Source organism: Dromiciops gliroides, chromosome 2, assembly GCF_019393635.1.
Source record: "Dromiciops gliroides isolate mDroGli1 chromosome 2, mDroGli1.pri, whole genome shotgun sequence".
Lineage (NCBI taxonomy): Eukaryota > Metazoa > Chordata > Mammalia > Microbiotheria > Microbiotheriidae > Dromiciops > Dromiciops gliroides.
Genome location: NC_057862.1, coordinates 324481327 through 324500842, shown reverse-complemented (window position 1 = coordinate 324500842; position 19516 = coordinate 324481327). Strand labels below are relative to the sequence as shown.

Here is a 19516-nt window from a genome sequence, read left to right as displayed (position 1 = left end):
CTCCACTTCACACTTCCCAGAATACAGAACTGAAAGGTAGGGAAGAAAGTGGATATAAGGGGAGAAATCTCTTTTCCCCCCACTGTTTCATTACCCCAACTCAGCCACTAAATGTTACAGAACACCTTATGTGGCCATATGAAATATCCATGGACACTTCCCTTATCCCTACTGTCAATGGGTGATTCAACCTGCCTGCAAAAACCATCTTCTGTGTTCAATCTCTGCTTTAACACAGCTTTCCTATAGCTACTGCTCTGTGGTTGGGCTTCCTCCGCTCCAGAAACAAGCTCTCCATCCTTCAATCCATCAACCCCAATCCAATCCCTGCTCCCATTCTGGGGTGGGAGAAAGCAGCCACCATGATGGTCTTTTGAAATTTTTATTTTTATACATTTTTTTTGTATTAAAAAGGAAAAAGCATAATTACCACAAATTACAAAGGACTAAAGCGTTACTAGAATAATGAATGAATCACATCAGCCTGGAAAGCAGATACTCTGAATAATATTAATGTTATAATACAAGCTCATTCAAGTATCTTACATTTTTTTTGTCCTTTTAAATGTGATGTTCTAGCACATGGTAAGATTATGTCCTATCAGGGAAAGGTGGGTCCTTTACAGCAAAGCCGGACGTTTTCCTCTCTAGTGGGGAAACAGGCTAGAAGTTTTGCCTTTACCATCAACATGGCTGAAGAGGGGTGCAGTATTGTTTTTGTTTTTGAGGGGGAAGCCAAGTGATCCCCTTCTGACCTGGGACAATGAATTCCAACTTGGGAGAAGCCAGACTAGTGAAGCTCTCAGCCTGAGTTTTGGTAAAGCTCTGTCACTGGCCCCTGCTTGTCCCCTCTACCCCTTTATCCCTGACTCCAGGTGGACTGGCTTCCCCCTTCCCTTGAGCAGTCAGGGCTTTTTTTGTTTTTCTTCCTGTTGCAAAAGCAAAATCGCAATAAAGGGAAAAAACAAGTTATAATGTAACGAAACAATTTTCCCAAGAGGGCTCAGCACCAATCCATGTCTGAGTCACAGTTGCCCAGGCTGGGGATGAGGGAATATCTGAATTGGTAGTGCAACATCTCCCAAAGATAAACCAAAAGGGAAGGTTAGCAGTTGCCAAACAAGAGCAGAGGGTAGGAATGGACAAGAGGCATTACTCAGAAGCTAACACCAAAGTTTTTACTGGAACAAGCCAACCTAGGGAAAGTTAAGTGAAACCACCCAGGGACATGGAATAACTTTTTGTTTTGTATGGGGTAAAGGATGAGGTGGGTGGGGGGCTGTGGAGGAAATGAAGAGCTGCTTTGTGACTCAGGTCTTGGGATTCTTGAGGGGAGATGGAAGGGCAGGCCTGGAGGTCCTAGCCCCCCCTGGCATGCTTGTCACAGATAAGTCGGTCCTAGATTCAAGTGTCTTCAGAAAGTGAAGATGTAAACTACTCTTTGAAACATTAACCCCTAAAACATTAAAAAAAAAAATCCCCCCCCCCAACCTGTGAGCTGAGATGTAGTGCTGACATACTGACCCAGAGAACATTCTTTTAGGGAGTTTCCTTGTAAGGAGAATCAGGGAGACTAAAGAAGGCAGTCTCACAAGACTCCCACCATGGGCCCAAGGGCAGAATCCAGAGAACCTGGGCTTGAGCCAAGTACAGATTGGGGGGGAGTCACTGGGAGATCCCAGCAGGCACCCTGGGTATTCAGCCACTCCAGGTGGTGGGAAGCTACCCTGCCTCTAGCTCATCCTGGCCCTCCCTGCTTTCCAACTCCAAGTATGGCAGAGGACTGAGCTTTGAGGTTACTGTGGCATCAGATACAGTACCAGAGCTGGTCAGTCTGAAGGGAGGGAAGAATGGAGGTGGGGGGAAATGCCCAGTGGAGTCCATTGCCAAGGCAAGCACCAGACCAGGACATGGGGGCTTCAGAATCCCTTGCCCTGGTGAAGGCTAGGCAAATTCACTGCCCTTGCCAACTGTTGCCTCAGATGTGATCAGGCCTCCAGAGGGCTGGAGGAGCGTATAGACCAGCTCCTGGGTCACACACAACAGAAAGGACAAAACCCCAAATGCTTTTAGGATGGGGAGCAGCTAAGAATAAAATAAAAGGTGGGTCACTACTTAGGCCCCTTTAGCAGAAAAGCTCGTTCCAGTCCAACAATGGGCTATAAGAAGCTAATTCTATCACTGGCTCTTATTAGTGGTCTCCTCCCTTCCCTTCCAAATATTGATTTGGACCTAACAAAGAAGACCAAACTCTAGAGCCTGGGGAAGAAGTTGGGATGGGGAGCTGGCAACTTAACAGTAAGACTGAAAGTACTGAAGACATTCGATTCCCTTTGTGCCTTCCTTTCCTCCACCCTCCTCTGATTATGGAGGGGCCTCATTGCTACCCACCACCCACCTTTGCTCATGATAGTAGAGGGCTGCTCTACTCATTCCTTTAATTCCATCACCCAGAGACCTGACAAGCATTGTTAGCAGCTAAGAGGCTGCTAGAGCATCAGGTCCACATATAGCTTTTACCATATGGCTGGGGTGGCCTGTCCTCTGGGAGATTGCCTCCCAATTCTGACCTTTATGACACCCCCTTTCCCACCCCCCACAAATGTAGCCACATTTTTCCCTTGGGGGGTGGGGTAGCCAATGGCCAAGCAGATGTGGAGTTAGGGAACTAGGCAGAGGACGAAAGGCAGAGGCCAAATACGTATGTACCATGAGAAACTGTAGAGAAGAAATCTTGGCCTCTATGGGAGGCCAAAGTCCACTCCAGGACTCCAGACTCCAACAGACTGGATTGATTCCAGGAGGCGGGAGCAAATGGGGGCAAGGACAAAGACAACTTTGTCTTCAATGGCCCCTAAAGCCAGTTCAACCCACCCCTCTAGCCACCCCAGCAACCTGGGAGAATGTGCTCTGCTCCCCTACCCCCCACAGGAAGCACACGGACTTCAAAAGGTAGGAGTTGACACAAGACTAGAGCTTATCAATTCTCCGGCACCCATGATGCCACTTTCCCTGATGGAAATCAAGAGAATGGGGGTGGAGGTGGGTTAAGTAAGGTGTCACTCTGGGGCCCACATCTTTCAACTGATGTTCAGGACCCTGGGGGAGGGGATATGAAGGAAAGGCAGGGTTGGGGTGGGGTGGGGTGCGGCGCAACAACAGCACAGTACATACACAGAAAGTCAGCTTCAAACTACGCATCAGCAGGTATCCAGGGGGACCACACCCTCCACAGCTGTGGCTCTGCTTCAGCCACAGGAGGTAGGGGGTGGGGGAGGAGAAGGGCGCTGTGCAGGTGGTATCTCAGTCCCAAGGAAGATTTCCAGCCCGTTGAAACTCAGTTCTATTCAGCCAAGCCAAGGGCCAGAGCAAGAACTCCTGATGTCAAGTTAGTTTTAGTCTGTGATCCCAGGCCAGGTTTCTGACTCCACAGAGGAAAACAGGCATGTGTGTCAAATCCCCACTCCACAATAAGGCAACTTTTTTTTTAAATATTATTTTTAAGGACAAAAGAACAAAGGGCAAGAAGTCGCTTTTTGTGGCTTGGGGTTGGGTTTTTTTTTTTTTTGGTCTTTTGTGGTAAGTTTTGTCCTTTTTTTGTCATTTTTCAAGGGACAGAAAAGTAAAATAAAATAAATCATCTTTTAACAGGGTCTCTTCTTCAGTGAGCAGCGTCTCTCTGGGCTTGGGGAGGGGCTAGGGACTGGAAAGTGTATGTAGAGAGGGGGAGGGCCCTGCCTTCCCTCCCCAAGCAGCCACTCGCTGGGCCAGCCCCAGGCCGGATCCTTTGGTTTCCTCCTCCAAGGTCTGCAGGTCCGAAGGGCAAAGCAGGGATAGGAGGTTTGGGAAGGGGGCAAGGGGAGGGAGTACTAAGAATGGTGGTGAAGGCCACCAGATGAAGGTGTAGATCATTTTCCTGGGAGCCAGGCAGGTCTAAAGCTCTTGAATGGGAGAAGTCTCTGCTTGACTGGGAGACTGGCAGTTTCCACAGGATAATGTCAGCCTGGGGGAGGATTGGTGGGATGGCACTCTAGGGCTCGGTGCAGGCTGCATAGTAGAACTGATGGGGTAGAAGAGAGGAAAAAGTCTCTGGGACCAGGTAGCAGGGGCTGTGGGCTGCCAGCTGTAGGGTTGAAGAATGATTTTGGTAATATGGACGAACTTCTGTCAATAATTTAAAACAACATATATGCGTGTGTGTGTATATCTGTATCTCTCATATAGATATACACACAGACTCATATACACGCACACACACACACGCATACACACACACACATATATATATATCTATATATATATATATCTATATCTCTCTCAAACTCTCCCCCTTCCCACCCCGGGCCAAATAAGCTAAGACATGAAGACTTGTGGGGGCAAGGGAAGGGTGGGGATGGGAGTCTCCTTTTGATGGGTCATCACAGTGGCTAGAAGCCAGTCTCTTGTTGTCAAGTTGTGTGGCCTGTTCTCGGATTGTCCACCTTCATTCCAACCTCTCCATTCTCATGACCTTCTCTGTCCCCTTCCTTCCCCAAGTCCAAGTGGGAAGCAGCCCTTCACTTTCCCAAAGTCTGTACGTCTGAGGGCTGGCTTGATAGTTTGGCATCTTCCCTTGCAGACTGGCTGGCAGGTGGGACGTGGGCTTGGCTGGGCGCTGTGGCCGGTTTGCTGGAAGACTGGGACGGATACCGTTTCCTGACTTCTCCTCCTGCCGGCGCTACGTACCTCTTGTGGCTGCCTTCCTCACCCATGGGGGGCTGAAACAGAAAGGACATGGGTCCAACATGAGACTGGGGAGGAGCTAATGCCCCCCCTTTCCATTCTTTCCTCACCCACAATGGAGATACACACAGTACAAGAGAAAGCATTGGTCCTGGAATCAGAGGACATGGGTTCAAATTGCAGACTGGACACCTATTACCTGTGAGACCTTGGCCAAGTCATGAAAGGGTTTGGATTAGAGAGCTTCTGAAAGGTCCCTTCTAGTTTCAGATCCAATGAGAAGCAATGCAACGTGCGCATGCGTGTGCACACACACACACCCCAGTCCAAATTTCATTTTCTGGGTGCCCCTGGGTAAGCTATTTAAACCCTGAATCTCAGCTCCACTGTTTGTAAAAAAGGGATAATTAATAACAGCTTCATTTTTTTCTTGTCTCACAGGGAAGTTCTGAAGATCAGTTGAGATGACTATTAACCCCTCAACCTTATGAGAAGTGTCAATCTACAACCAAGTCCCTTTTCTTGAGATCCCATTGAACACCTTTTGAAGTTTATTCAAGCTTCAGCACTAGAATAAGGGTCTCTCAAGTTTCATAACTGGAAGAGTCCCAGAGCCTGGCAGGAAGAAACCAGTATGTCCCTAGCCAAATGAGGCTTGAAACCCACAAAACCCCAAGTGTTGCAAACAGAAACATGGTCTCCAAGTGCACCTCTCTCAGCCTCCATCTTTTTTTGTGCTTCTCAACATCTAAATCTTCTCTCCCCTTAACTGGACCACAGGATTCCTGAGAGCACTCTCCTCCTTCCTGCCTCTATGAATCCCATCTCATGTGCACAGGTGACACCATCACTAAATTTTGTTAAGCTCAAAGTGACTGAGAATCTGGGTTCCTGAGATAGACTGAGTTACAATGACCAGGACCAACCACTGGGTGTCACTGTCATGACATTTTTACAAAGGAGATGGAGAAGGGCATAGACAAATGATGTCAGACTCAGAAAAGATGGTCATTAATAGAACATGGGATGTTAAGATTTGGAAGGAGATTTAGAAATCATACGGTCCAACCTCTAGGCAAGGAAATGAAGGGTGAGAAACTGCTCTCCTCAGACAAGACGACTTCTGTGCACCAAATTTTAGAAAGGATATTGATTAGCTGAACAGTGTAAAGGGCACTAAATTTTCAGAGGACATGGGTCTGAATCCTGGACCTGACATTTATCACCTGTGTGATCCTGGGGAGTGTATATCATTTAACTCTTTGGGACTCTATCCTCAACTTGTAAAATGAAAGGTTGGTCTACATGGCCTCTAAGAATTCTTTCAAATTCTAAGTTACAATCCAGTGACCAAGAAGACAGCCATACACACAGTAACCCTGGGGTAGCAAAATTCACTCACATCCACTCGGAAGTCTTCTAGACGTCGGAATTTGCCGAGGTATTCTTGAAGTTTGGGGTCAATATCCAAGTTTTTGGCTTTGGAATATTTTAAGAAGGCCCAGAATTTTTCCAGCCCATACAGCTGCCCTGTAGGAAGACATAATTATGTTTTAGAAATGGAAAGGCCTAGAGAGCTTGCAGGCTCACCTCCAGGGGAACGGCCATGTTCAGTCCTGGACCTTTGATCAACTAGAGTCAAAAACCTCAGGAAATCTAGAGACTTGGGTTCTTGATCCTTCTTTTCCCCCCAACCCACTAACTCAAGAGTCTACACTAAGTTCCCTACCCGCTTCATAGTCCTTCACAGTCTCATCCTGGAAATCCTTAAATATATCTGGTCTGAACTTCTTTTCCAGACCGTAACTGTAATATCGAAAAAGGCACTCCAAACCATACCTGTAAAAGAACAGAAGACATAAATTAGGCCTCAGTTTTTTTCAGCTATGAAATGGGGACAGTATCACTTTCCCATCTGAAGATCAAGTCAACAAATGTTTAATGAGTAAGGTCTTGTGTTAAGTATAGTGGAAGACAAATAGAACCAATAAGGCCTCTAACTGGACAGTTCTGTAAAGACTTCGAGAGAAGAGATAAAATACAAATTATTAGTAGTAAAAGTATGCCTGAGAATTACAGGGCTCTAGGATGGGGACCCAAAGGACAAAATCAATTATTACTTGTGGAGGGGGAGCTCAAGGCAAAGAATATTAGACCTAGGCCTCAGAAAGACAAGTCCTACTTCAAAAGGTGGAAGTGAGTGACCCTGGGCAGGTCACTTAACCCCAATGGCCTCACTAAAAAAAAAAAAAGGTGGAAGTGGGTGGGAGAAGGAATAAACCCATGATATATTTATTATCACCCCCATTTTTACAGACAAGAAAAGTGAGGCTCAGAAAGGTTAAATTGATGACAGAGTGAGTGTTAGAGACAGAATCTGAACTCAGTCACAGAAGCACAGATTAAAAATCAGAGAAGGAGGGGCGGAGCCAAGATGGTGGAGATTAGCCAGCAAATCACTTAGGCTCTCCTTCTGTTCCCTCAAAAAGAACATTAAATCAAGCCTCTAGATGGATTCTGAAACTACAGAACCTGCAAAAAATCAGGGAAGGACTTTGAAGGCCATCTAGTTTTAAGCCTCCCATTTTACTGATGAGAAACTCAGGCCCAGGGAGATGTTAAGTCAATTAATATACAAATAAATAAGCTACAGAGCCGTGACTTGAACGCAAGTCCTCTGATTTTAAATCCAATGTTCTTTCCACAACAGTATATTTCTTTCTGATGAGATTAAAAAAAAAAATCAACCCCTATATATGCAGATACATACTTAGGATGAACCCATGAATAGCTGTTACTTAGGACCTGTGTAACTTTAGGCATGTCATTTCACTTGGGGCCTCTGTATCCTTACTTGTAAATGAGGGGGTTAAATTAGACAATCTCTAAGGAGGTCTAAAGTTAGTTTCAGCTAGAGTTACAAGTCTACAGTTAAGGTTTCAGCTCTAAAGTTATAATTCTTTGATGCAGGAAGAGCACCCAATGTCAATGAAGGGCCTTGAGTTTATGTGGTATGAGTATAGTGGGAAAGAATTGGGGTTAAACATTCAAGCCATGAGAGCTGTTTTCATCTTAGATGGGGTATTGGTTAGAAGGGGAATTAGACTTATTATCTTTAGTGTCAGAAGACAGAAAATGGGCAGAAATTTGAGAGGCAAATTTAGGTTCAATTTTTAAAAGAAATTTTAAAACTTAGAGATACTGAGAAAGGGAATTAGCTGCCTATGAAATAATGGGTTCTCCATACTATTTCTACTTCTTTTGTTTTTCTTTTTTGAGGTTTTTCCTTTTTGCTCTGATTCTTCTTTCACAGCATGACTAATGCAGAAATATATTTAATGTGATTGCACATATATAACCTATATCAGATTGCTGGCTGTCTTGGGAGGAGAGGGAGAAAAATTTGAAACTACAAATCTTATAAAAACAAATGTTGAAACCTATCTCTACGTGTAAGTGGAAAATAATAAAATACTTTTATAAAATAAATACCCAAATTAACTACCAAAAAAAAATTAAAAAAAAGAAAAAGAAAGAAATAATAGGTTCTCCCTTATTGGAGGTGAAGAAAAGGTTGGATGGTGACCCCATGGCAGGTATGTTGCAGAAAAGCCTAAAATTCTAAAAGGCCTAAAAATTCTAAAATTCTAGTATTCAACAAGACTTGGAAGAATGACTGAATGCTGTGAAGCAGAATTTTTTATGAAAGCTAATGTTGTATTATCATTATCTGTGCATGGTCCTAGGCACTTTGAGGGGAGAGATCATTTTTCCCATTACTGGGCCTTTTATAGAGCAAAGCAAGGAAGTTTCATCAAGAGTTGCTTAATTAAATCACTATATAAATAAAATACAAGTGGCTCAAGCAAGCCCCAAATCCTCCTGTGTCCCAGCTTCTTTTCTCTCTCTGTCTGATCCACAACTAAGTTTCTGCTTGCCATCTCACCGGTAGCCCTCCTTGCCATCTTCTACGGCCAGCTGCTTAAACTCTTCATACATTTTCTTGTTGAAGTGATCCCGGAGGAAGAAGGACCAGAAGCGGAAAAGGGTATTCATCTCCTGGGACTGGCCGATGCCTAGCCGTTTCCGCTCTGTGAGCAGGGAAGAGAACAAGGAATGAGGACAAGAGTTCTGCTGGAGCACAGCATGAGGAGACAGCCTGTTCCCAACTGCCATCTTGACTGCCCATGCCCCACCCATGCCTAAACTGAAAAAGAGATCTCCAAGGTCCTTTTCACCCCACCCCACCACACACACCTTGCCAAAGCCAAGCCAATCGGGGAAAGAGAAGTGTGCCCAGAACACGAGGTCCACTCTCCTCCTGCACCTAGTCTGCCTTGCACCCCTCTTGTTCCAATACCAGTATAACTGTCCGGGTTCTCCTCCTGATGGAGGACCCCCTATTCCCTATCAGCTAGAGCATTAACCCTTAGCTCTATCTCCCGTTTTTCCTTTGTGTCCCAGTTAAAATCCTACCTTCTATAAGAAGCCTTTCTTTCCCAATTCCCCTTAATACTAGTGCCTTCCTCTGTTGATTATCTCCAATTTATCTTGCTTTTATCTTGTTTGTACATAGTTTTGCATGTTGTCTCCCTCCTTGAGGTCAAGGCCTGTCCTTTGTATCCTTGGCACTTAGGACAGTGCCTGGCACCCAGTTGATTGACTGACGCTGCTCTCTTCCTCAACCACAATTCTAGTCTCATACCGTTAAGGCAGCGCCGACGATACTTGTGGTAGACATGTTGTGTGAAGCCATTCTCTTTGAGCAGCTCATGGGAGGGATGCTGGAACTTGGGTAGTGACTGTGGGGTACAGCCATAGCTGCCAACAGCTGGTGTGCCCTCTGAGGGGCTGGAGCTGTGGGAACCAAAACACATGACTTGCCTCATTATCCCACGTTCTCTTCAGATTCTTAAAAACTGCTCTGTCTCTTTCTACAGAAGACCCCGGGGCTGGCTACCAGGAACCACCAATAGCAAATTATATTTCCCTGTCTCTTCACCTTTGTTCATACTGTTTCCTGCACCTGGAAGGCCCAGCTCTCCCTCTCAAGGACCAAACACACTTGACCCTTACATCCACAGACTCAGGACTATTCATATCTATTCCAACCTCCACATTTTAGAGACAAGGAAACAAGAGGTTCAGAAAATTCAAGTTAACTATTGAGAGAGTTGTCTATTGTCAGAGATGGAACTAAGTCCAAGGCTCTTTTTCATTACACCAAGTCAAAGTTACCCTTCAATACAATTCAATATATCTGAAATGCCTACTACTTGCACTGTGGGCCCCAACTCCAACACTACCTCAACTATGTGTCTTTGTGGATATGCACCGATCTGTCCCCAACTGTAAGTGGCCTCCCCCTCCTAAACTGACCCCAAAGCACTTTATATTCTTCATGTCTTATCTCCCTTATCAGAGTATAAGCTAAGCACAAGGACAAAGCTAAATCTACCTTAGTACCAAGCAAAGTACACTGTAAATCATCAGTACTTGATATATGTCAAATGAATGAAAACATTCCAATGGCCCCTTCTCAGCTCAGAAGCATCGTCCTTTGGGGCCAACATCCTTGATCTGACCTCAGTGACGGCTGCACGGAAGGAATAGCTACCCTATTTTTCCTGGCATGATCTCAAAGAGTCGTGAACTTTGTCAAACACAGAACATCTTTTAATAACAGAGCATGTCTGATTCATAAATTTAAAATTCTTCATGAAACTCTATTTCTAGCCTATACCATCACTCAGAATAGAAGAGCTCCTTAACCTTTCTCTCCACCATGTAATATACTACTTTTTCTCATCTGAAAATAAGGCACTTCCTTCAGAATTCAAACAGCAGTCCCCTGTCCCTCTTGTCTAAGATCTGCCCATCCTTTTGAGTCCCTTGCTGATTTCTGACTTTGATTAAGTTCCTTCTCAGTCTATACCTGTCCTTCTGGACGAAAAAGGGTTCCTCATTGCAATCTCTCTCCATCTACATGGACTTTCTACCATCCCAAATGCCTCTATATCAATCTCAAAGACTACTTCACCCACAGCCCTACCTCTAACTTCAAAATACCTGATGGAGGCTGTCCGAGGTCTGTGTTCACGGGAATCCATGACCCATCCCACATGACACTCCATGGGGGGGTTTGAGCTATGCCGTGTCTTTCTTTTTCGCGGCATCTGTAAAAAGTTATTCCAGGATTTGTTACTAAGTCTAGTAAAGGTTGTGAGTCTTCTGAGGACCTTAAACTGTATCTGCTGTTAAGATAACTCTGTTCCTCATTAACATTTCCATTTTAGAGCAAAAAACTGGAACCCAAAGATTATAAACCAGAAGTCCAAGTGAAACACAATTTGTCAGGAATATCTCAGTCCCCCACCACTCTCTGCTACATTTCAGAAGTGAGTTGTCACAAGTTGAATTAGGGGGAAAAATATTAAGTACCACTGTATTCATTTTACAGTTGAGGAAAATGATGAGAAAAATTTCCAAAGAAAATAAATGACCTGGGACAGCTAGGTGACGCAGTAGATGAAGCACCGGCCCTGCATTCAGGGGGCCTCAGACAATTGACACTTACTAACTGTGTGACCCTGAGCAAGTCACTTAACCCTCATTGCCCCTTAAAAAACAAAAACAAAAACAACAAAAAAAGAAAATCAATGACCTGCCAAAGGCCACACAGCTATTAAGTGCCAGAGGCAGGATTTGAACCCAATTTCCCCCTTCTGTCTATGCTGTCCTTGCTTTCAAGTTCTGTTTCAAGTTCAATCCAATTAATACTGCCATTGCTCTTGGAAAGAGCTCCATTCACTATCCTTCTAACTCCCTCCCCCAGCCCCACTCTCCATCCTCTTGTATGTTGTCTGTTAGAATATAAGCTCCTTAAGGAACTGACTTCACTTCTATATTTGTATCCTCAACATTTAGTACAACACTATGGGCAAGATAAATGATCAATGAATGCTTTTTAATTTCACTTAAAATTGCAGTTTAATTGGATTGAAGACTCTCACCTTGGCGTCTATCGTTCGTCCTTCTTTGACCACTGGGTAAAATCGGGATGTCTGGCTTGCATCTTTGAGCTGGGGAGTACGGGGTGTCCGAGGAGTCCTGGTGTTGCGGTAATTCGGCGACTCAGGGACAGTGGTTGGCAGAGATCGGGCAATGGTTGAGGGCTCAGGGGCACCAAACAGCTTGTTGGCTAAGGCGTCTGTGGGAACTGTGGAAATGGTAAGGACTCATCAAGGGAAGGTCTGAACAGGACCCTATCTCTGAAGGAGAGTGATTTAGAGAAGGGACGCTGGAGGTCATTTAGTCCAACCTCTCACTCTACATACCAAGAAACTGGGGCCACACAGGTTAAATAATTTTCTTTAAGTTACCCAAGTAAACTTCTAAATTCACTTTTCCAGAACTAGAAGCAGCCCCACCTCTGGCCCTCTGACTTACCTTGCTGGAATCGTGGAGGCCCAGGTGGGACTTCTTGATTGGGGTCAACAGGGGGCTCAGGGGTCAATGTATCAAATTGCTCCCGGCTAATCATGTTGACCTTCTTGAAGTTCTCAACTTCTTGCTGTAAACAGGGCAGCAGAAAATGGAAGAAAAGAGGGAAAAGTGTCAAGGGACAGTCTGGCAACAACTGCCTTGCCAATGATTAAGGAGCTTCTAAAGAGAACTACTGTGGGATTAAGTCTCCATCTGAGAATAAGATCTTTTTGCCCCAGGGCCTTACACTAGGAGGGATGGCCATCCAACTAGATTATTCAGTGCCTATCCCTCAATACAGTGTGGTCCCAAGTAGGATGGCAGCCACTTTTCCATTCTTCCGGGGAAGCCTTTTCAAATTAAGCCCAATCCTTCTATACCTCAACAATTCTTAACTCCCTTTTCGTGAACCTTGGGATGATCCATAAGTTATCCCTTGATCTTGCCACATAACACAGTTCCTCTGATGAAACACTTTTGTACAACCCCACTGACATGAGGCTCTATCCCCGACAAATGCCATTTTTTCCCCACCCCCTATATGGCCCCAGGCCCTCACCTTAATCTGGGAATACTCAGGCTCAAACTTCTCTGTCCACAGATCCTGCTCATAGTAGAAGAGCCCATCATTTATAACTTTGGCCAGCTCTGAACTCATCTTGGCCCGGGAGGTATGGTTACCAGTCCGGTCACCCCCAGGGTGGCGCCGTAAATAAGGTGGAGTCTGTGTGACAATGAGGATCTTGTTGACATCCCGGTCATCAATCTCATAGTCTGAGTCCTCGTCTGACCAATCAGTGAAGGTATTCTTCCTCCCATCCATCTGTTCCATCTCCTCATCAAACAGGAAGTCCAACTCTTCCGGCTCATCTTGGTCCTTGGATTTCAGTTGCTGAAGTGGAGTTGTTTGCTGTAAGAACTTGGGCTCCTCTGCTTTCTGAAAGACATAGCAGGGTGGAAGGAAGGGGGAGGCATGTGTGGTTATCTGGGGCCCTTGGAAACAGCTTCCAAAACTGACTATCCAGATGACATGGCAATTACCAGCATAACCACTTTCCTTATTTTTAAACTTCTGAAAGGCCTCACCTTTGAGGCAAACTTTCACTGACTTCACAAGTCTATAAATCCATCTATCATCCCCAATTTTTTCTCTCTAACCCAGGGGACTTTTCATTCACTTAGTTAATAAACAGTGGTTAACTGTTTCTAATGTACAAAACATTGGTCTGGTTGCTGGTGAAAGACAAAAAGGAGAAATATCCTTATCCCTCAAAGAACTTAAGAGTCTACTCAACTCAGAGATTCTTAACCTAGGGTTCCAGATCTTAATTCTAAGGCTCCAGACCGATGAAGAAGCCCATGTCACAAAAAAAGGCTAAGAATCATTGTATTAGAAGACATAACACATAATATACATAATCTGAGGAGAGAGAACAATTAGGGAGAAAGGTGCACAGAGGGGATGGCATCTTATGCAAGCCTTGAAGAAAGATTCCAAGGCAGGGGTCAAGACAGGAAATGGAATGCTGAATTCAGGGAGCAAACTGTTTGATTGGAGAATGAATAAGAAGTCTGAAAAGACAGATGGAAGCCAAATCCTGAAGGACTGAATGCCAGATGAGTTTGGTTTTATCCCAGAGGCAAGAGGCAGCCACAGTAGATCTGTGATTTAAGAGTATTTGGATGGGCAGCTAGGCGGCGCAGTGGATAGAGCACCGGCCCTGGAGTCAGGAGTACCTGAGTTCAAATCCAGCCTCAGACACTTGACACTAGCTGTGTGACCCTGGGCAAGTCAAAAAAAAGAGGATTTGGGGAGTTTGGTCTAAGAGTTGACTAGAAAAAGGAGACTAAAGGTTGAGATACCAATTAGGCTACATGGAAAAGTAGCATTATTATCTGTTACCAAATCTCAATGGTAAGGAACATCCCCTGCTACTCTAGTTCACCTATATTATCATGAATCCAGGGATATACTATAAACCTGTTGAAGGCAGGGACCATATTATTATTATTAATAATATCACTTTCTATTGAACATGGTATTTAACAATACCATAAAACCCTTTCATAAAAAGTTTTTTAAAAGGTGCTACCCTACCCTCATTTGTCTCACTAAGGTCAAAATGATTCAGTCAGTCACGCAAATAGTAAATACTACAGTTAGAACTAAAGTCCTGGTGTGCAGACTCTTAGATCAATGCTCTTTCCTCTGTAGGGCTATACTTAATTTTGATGCATAATAAGCTTGTATCTTTTGCTTCTAGAATATAGTATTCCAAGCCCTGTTCGTTTATAGCAGGGGCTCCTAAATCATGTGTGATACTAACTATATAACTTGAATTTTTGGTAGCATTTCTTCTTTGACCTTGAAAGCTTTAGATTTTGGCTGTAATCTTCCTCGGAGTTTTCATTTGGGGGTTTCTTTCAGGAGGTGACTAGAGGATGTATTTCTACCTTACCCTCTGGTTATGAAAGATTTGGGCAGTTTTCATGTATGACTTCTTGAAATACTATGTCTAAGCTTTTTTTGGTCATAGTTTTCAGTTAATTCAATAATTCTTAAATCCCCTCTCCTTGAATGTTGTGTACAGTGACAGCAATATCCTTTGATTTACAATTATGAATGACTTAACTATTCTCAGCAATACAATGATCCAAGACAATCCCAAAGGACTAATGATGAAGCATACCACTCACCTCCGAATAACTGATATTCACTGAATGCAGACTTAAACCAGCTATTTTTCACTTTCCTTTTGAATTTTCATATGCAAAATGACTAATATGGTAATGTTTTACATAATTGCACATATCTTTATCTGCTTGCTTACCACCTCAGAGAGGGGGAGGGAATAGAATTTGGAACTCAAAACATTAAATAAAAATGTTTATTATGAAAACAAAAATAAAGGACTAACAGTCCAAAAAAAATTCTTTTGTTTTGCTTTTTAATTCTCTCCTTGATGTTTTCCCAAGTCAGTTTTTCCCTGCCAAAATAGTTTGCATTTTCTTCTTTTAACTGTTTTTAATACTTCTTGTTATCTCATGGAGTCATTAGCTTGTATTTGATCCATTATAATTTTCAGGGAGTTTGTTACTTGGGCATTGTTTTCTATTTTTTGTGCCTTGCTGTTAATTGCCTTTTAAATTCTCTTTCAGTTCTCAGTTCTCTTCCAGTTTTTCCGTCTAGTGCTCTCATTCATTTCTTTTTTGTTTTTGTTTTTTTGTTTTTTTAGCGAGGCAATTGGGGTTAAGTGACTTGCCCAGGGTCACACAGCTAGTAAGTGTTAAGTGTCTGAGGTCAGATTTGAACTCAGGCACTCCTGACTCCAGAGCCAGTGCTCTATCCACTGCGCCATCTAGCTGCCCCTCTCATTCATTTCTAAAAATTTCTTTATCTCTTAAAAAAATGTGTTCGTTTCTTTCAGGAATTCCAGTTAAACTTGTGTCCAACCTGTGTTTTTTCTTTTGAAGCTTTGCGTGACGATCATTTGGAGCTGTTCTCTTTTTCTAGGTTTGTGTTCTGAGCTTACCTCACAAAAAGTTTTATGGTGGAATTTTTTTGTTTGTCCCTTCTAATCAGTCTACTTCCTGATGCAGACTTTAGGGATAGTTTCTGCATGCACCTAGAGGGAATGTTTGGGTGGGTCCTGGCTGCTTTCTTTATTCTAGAAACTCAGGAATGATCTGGGGACCTGCAAACTTTCAGGGCTCCCAAAGCAGTTTGATCCAGAGATTAGTCTGGGTGCTGTCCTCCTTGTCTAATCTTTGCAAAAATTGCTTCCATGGTTTTCGGCCTGAGCAGTAGACCTGTGGGTTTGTCCCTAGTTGGAGTTACAGTAGATTGCTGCTGGACTTAGCCACTTATTAGCTAGTTGGGAAGCTCTGTAGGTTCAATGACAGAACTGCGGGCTCCCCTTTGGTCTAGGATTCTTGCCCTGGTTATTCCAGTGCAGGATTCAGACTAGGCCAAGTTGGAACTGAGACCTTGTTCTGCTCCTGGTTTAAGCCACGCAGTCCTACTTGATTTCTATACTTGCTTGGCTGTACTACTTCCGTATATTCCATCATCTTGGATGGTGTCTGATCCAATATACTTTCCACCTGATATACCACTTCTTGTCTAATGACTAGCATATAGTAGGTACTCATTAAGTATTTGACAACTGGTTACTACAGAAAGGTTTAAAACTCTTATCTTCATGCTTATTAGGCTGTTCATATACTGTGAGGTAAAAAAAAATAATTCCATTATAGGGACAGAGACTGCTTTAACTGGCATAAGGAACTCCCTGGTAACTCCCTCTACCAATGGAGATCAGTACCTTATCTGAAATATACAGTCCTAGAATTGCTTAGAACAGCTAAACCAAACTTTTTTGATTATGCATCATAAGTAAAACATTTTGAAGAGGTATCTGTAATATTTTAATTATAAACTATAGATGCATGCTATAGTTATAAAACATGCAAAAAATAGAAATTTTAAAAATTTGATAAAGATGAAATAACATTTAATCCTAGAGTCAATAACAAGCCATTTGAATTTTCCAGGGTCACTGTATGGAAGATGGATTTGAGAGATCTATGATTAGGAGTCCAATTAGGAAGCTATTACAACAGTCCAAGAGAAAATAAGGTTCTGAACTAAGGTGGTAGCTATGTAAGAGAAACGCAGAGAAGGAGGAAATGTGGTAGAAGGGGAAAATGACAAAGAACTAAAAATTGAAGATAATACCAAATTGCCAACCTGGTTGGCTGCAAAGATGATGGTGCCCTTGAAAGCAATAAGAGAATTATTATATGGGAGAATTTGGAGGGAGAAGAGTTAAGAGGTCTTGGTTTCTGAGACTGAAATACATCTGAAATTTCCCCCTAAAATGAAAAGGAGGAAAAGGATACAAGAGTGAGGCTCTTACTTGTCAATGTTCCAGAGGACAAAGCCTGCTCTCTGAGGGATTCCTGCTGCAGTGATATGGTCATGTCAGGGGAAAGGGGTCAATTTCTCCAGTGGCACCAGCTCAGTTGTTAAGGAAGGTGTCGAGATACAAGGTTAGGTTATAACTTTCCAAAGGGGGAAGAGGTTAGCTGGAGAGTATTGGGGAATAAGGGTAAGTGTGCTTGTGTTGGAGAGGAGCCTCAAAAATGGCTATCACAAGGAGAATAGGATGTAATCCATTGCTCTCAGATTGTTCATACCCTTTGGAAGTGATGCCATAGGCTCTACTTAGGAGACCACTGACCAAAAGGTTAAACGACACATCCGGGGATATACAGCCAGTGGCTTGATGTCAGCTCTCTTGGTACTAATGCCCCTCCTTTACACTAAACTCAGTTCTACTGAGATTCCTCTCATATAGCAATCACCCTACTTCCAAGCCCGTATTACCTCTCAACAAGATTATAGCCAGTCTTCTAATATCCCTCTGTCAAGTCTCGCCAATCCAGTCCATCCACTAAGTGATTTTTTTCTAAAGCGTCTGTCACTTCTCTACTTAACAAGTGGTTATCTCCTGTATCTAAGAATAAAATACAAACTCCTCTGGCCCCCCAACTACCTTCCTACCCTTAATATACATTATTCTTCGTGGCCCCCAATCCAGCACAATTGGCATTTTTGTTGTTCCCCGACGGCAGCCTTTGCATCAGCTACCCCTCATGCCTAGAACACAGCCCCTCCTCTGCCCCCCAGAAGTCTCTTTCAAGACTCAGCTCAAGCCTTTATCCTCCCAGCCGTTCGTACCCTTACCTTCCCTAAACTAATGCTCACTCTGTGTATCTGTGTATACACGTGTCTATATGAAAACATATCCATATTCTTGTTATCTGTCTTCCATTAGAATGGAAACCACCTTAAGGGCAGGTAATATATCACTTTTGTTTTTGTATCTCCAGTACCTGGATTAGTGCCAGGAACACAGCAGGCACTGATATATGGTACAGATTATCAAACATGTCTACTTCATCCACTCCCTTCATGACTGCACAAGCTCTAATTCCATTTCCTTTTTCATCCTTTTGCTTATATAGAAGATAACCATGTGTCTTTAGTCTGAACTCTTAGAACTCCATTTGGCATATTTGGCTCCATTTTTCTTATGCTATTCAAGGGGGCAAGAGTAACTGTGGTTACAGATGTGCTGAGAGACAGTGTGGTAAAAGGGTAAATGATCTGGTCTGATCCAGACTGTCAGTCATAGGGTCACAGTTCATCTTAAAGATATCTCCCTGGGGTTACTGGAATTACTTTCTGGGCTTGGGATCCAGAGATGTAAAGACCTCAGATGAGAGCTGAGGGCAGATAGGCCACAAGGAAAAGTCTACAGAACCGATACAGCTGAATCCATTTCAGAACTATTTCAGAACTTCAGATTTAAAAATCATTACAGCCAAGAAGATAAAGCAATCTAGAATTCTACTACAAAACGTGACTATGCTTGCATCCTCTGATCCGGACATTCTGTTGTTAGGTAAGCCCAAGAAAGTCAAAGACAAAAAGGATGCATACACAATGAAAAACTAACTAACTTAACTAAATAAATAAATAAAAATTGTGGCTGTGTATGTGTGAGTGCGAAAGCGAGAGAAAGAACAAACACAAAAAAAACAGAAAAAAACCTGAAGTCCAATGACTAGAGATGGGCTAAACAACTGTGGTATATAAATGTAATGGAATATTTGCCATAAGAAACAAGAAGTATGAACAATTCAGAAAATCATGAGAAGACTTATAGGAACTGACACAGAGTGGAGGAAAAAGCACAACTGGGAGGATAGTATCTATAAGATCAAAACAACTGAAATAAAAAGAGATTTTAAAAATCACAGCTGAAGATTGTATACTTATAATGGTCAAGAGAATCAGAGATAAGAGAATGCAACTGGCATCTTCACCTTTGCTAGGGGTGGGAGGGTGGGCATAGATACTGCCTGACAGAGGCATAGGGGACTGGAGATACACACTGAGATAGATCTTTTCAGACATGGGCACTGTGTGGAAGTTTTGCTTTATTTTGCTTATTTGTTACAAGGGGCTTTGGGGATGGGAGAGAGAAAAGGAAGGATGGTGGGATATGGGATAAGAAGAGAGGACTAGCAGTAGTGATGTTAAAAAAAAAAGGCAAAAAGTCAGTGCATTTTTTTAAAAATGCAAAGAAAAGAACAGAGCAGGGTTTGGAGGAAGGCACAGACAAGCAGGTTAGCTTTGAAACTAATGTATTCAATTTATTAAATAGCTGAAAAGAAATGCAAGCTGTACATCGAGACTGAGACTGGTGGTTTCATAGGCAATCCTCTTTTTCTGTTGTTC

The 19516-nt window shown here is 43.2% G+C and overlaps 1 protein-coding gene across 5 annotated transcripts in view; it reads right to left on the bottom strand.

Moving 5' to 3' along the window:
• Positions 1–368: 368 nt before the first annotated feature.
• Positions 369–19516, bottom strand: part of LARP1 (La ribonucleoprotein 1, translational regulator) — a 62868-nt gene continuing 43720 nt past the window's right edge. For all 5 annotated transcript variants that reach the window (XM_043988977.1, XM_043988980.1, XM_043988978.1 and 2 more), the window contains 9 exons: positions 12767–13144; positions 12172–12295; positions 11736–11941; positions 10792–10898; positions 9428–9579; positions 8669–8813; positions 6452–6561; positions 6125–6252; positions 369–4757 (listed from right to left, as the gene is read on the bottom strand). In XM_043988977.1, coding sequence (XP_043844912.1) covers positions 4557–4757; positions 6125–6252; positions 6452–6561; positions 8669–8813; positions 9428–9579; positions 10792–10898; positions 11736–11941; positions 12172–12295; positions 12767–13144 — 1551 coding nt within the window. In that variant the 3' untranslated portion in view covers positions 369–4556. The remainder of the gene's footprint in view (positions 4758–6124; positions 6253–6451; positions 6562–8668; positions 8814–9427; positions 9580–10791; positions 10899–11735; positions 11942–12171; positions 12296–12766; positions 13145–19516) is intronic.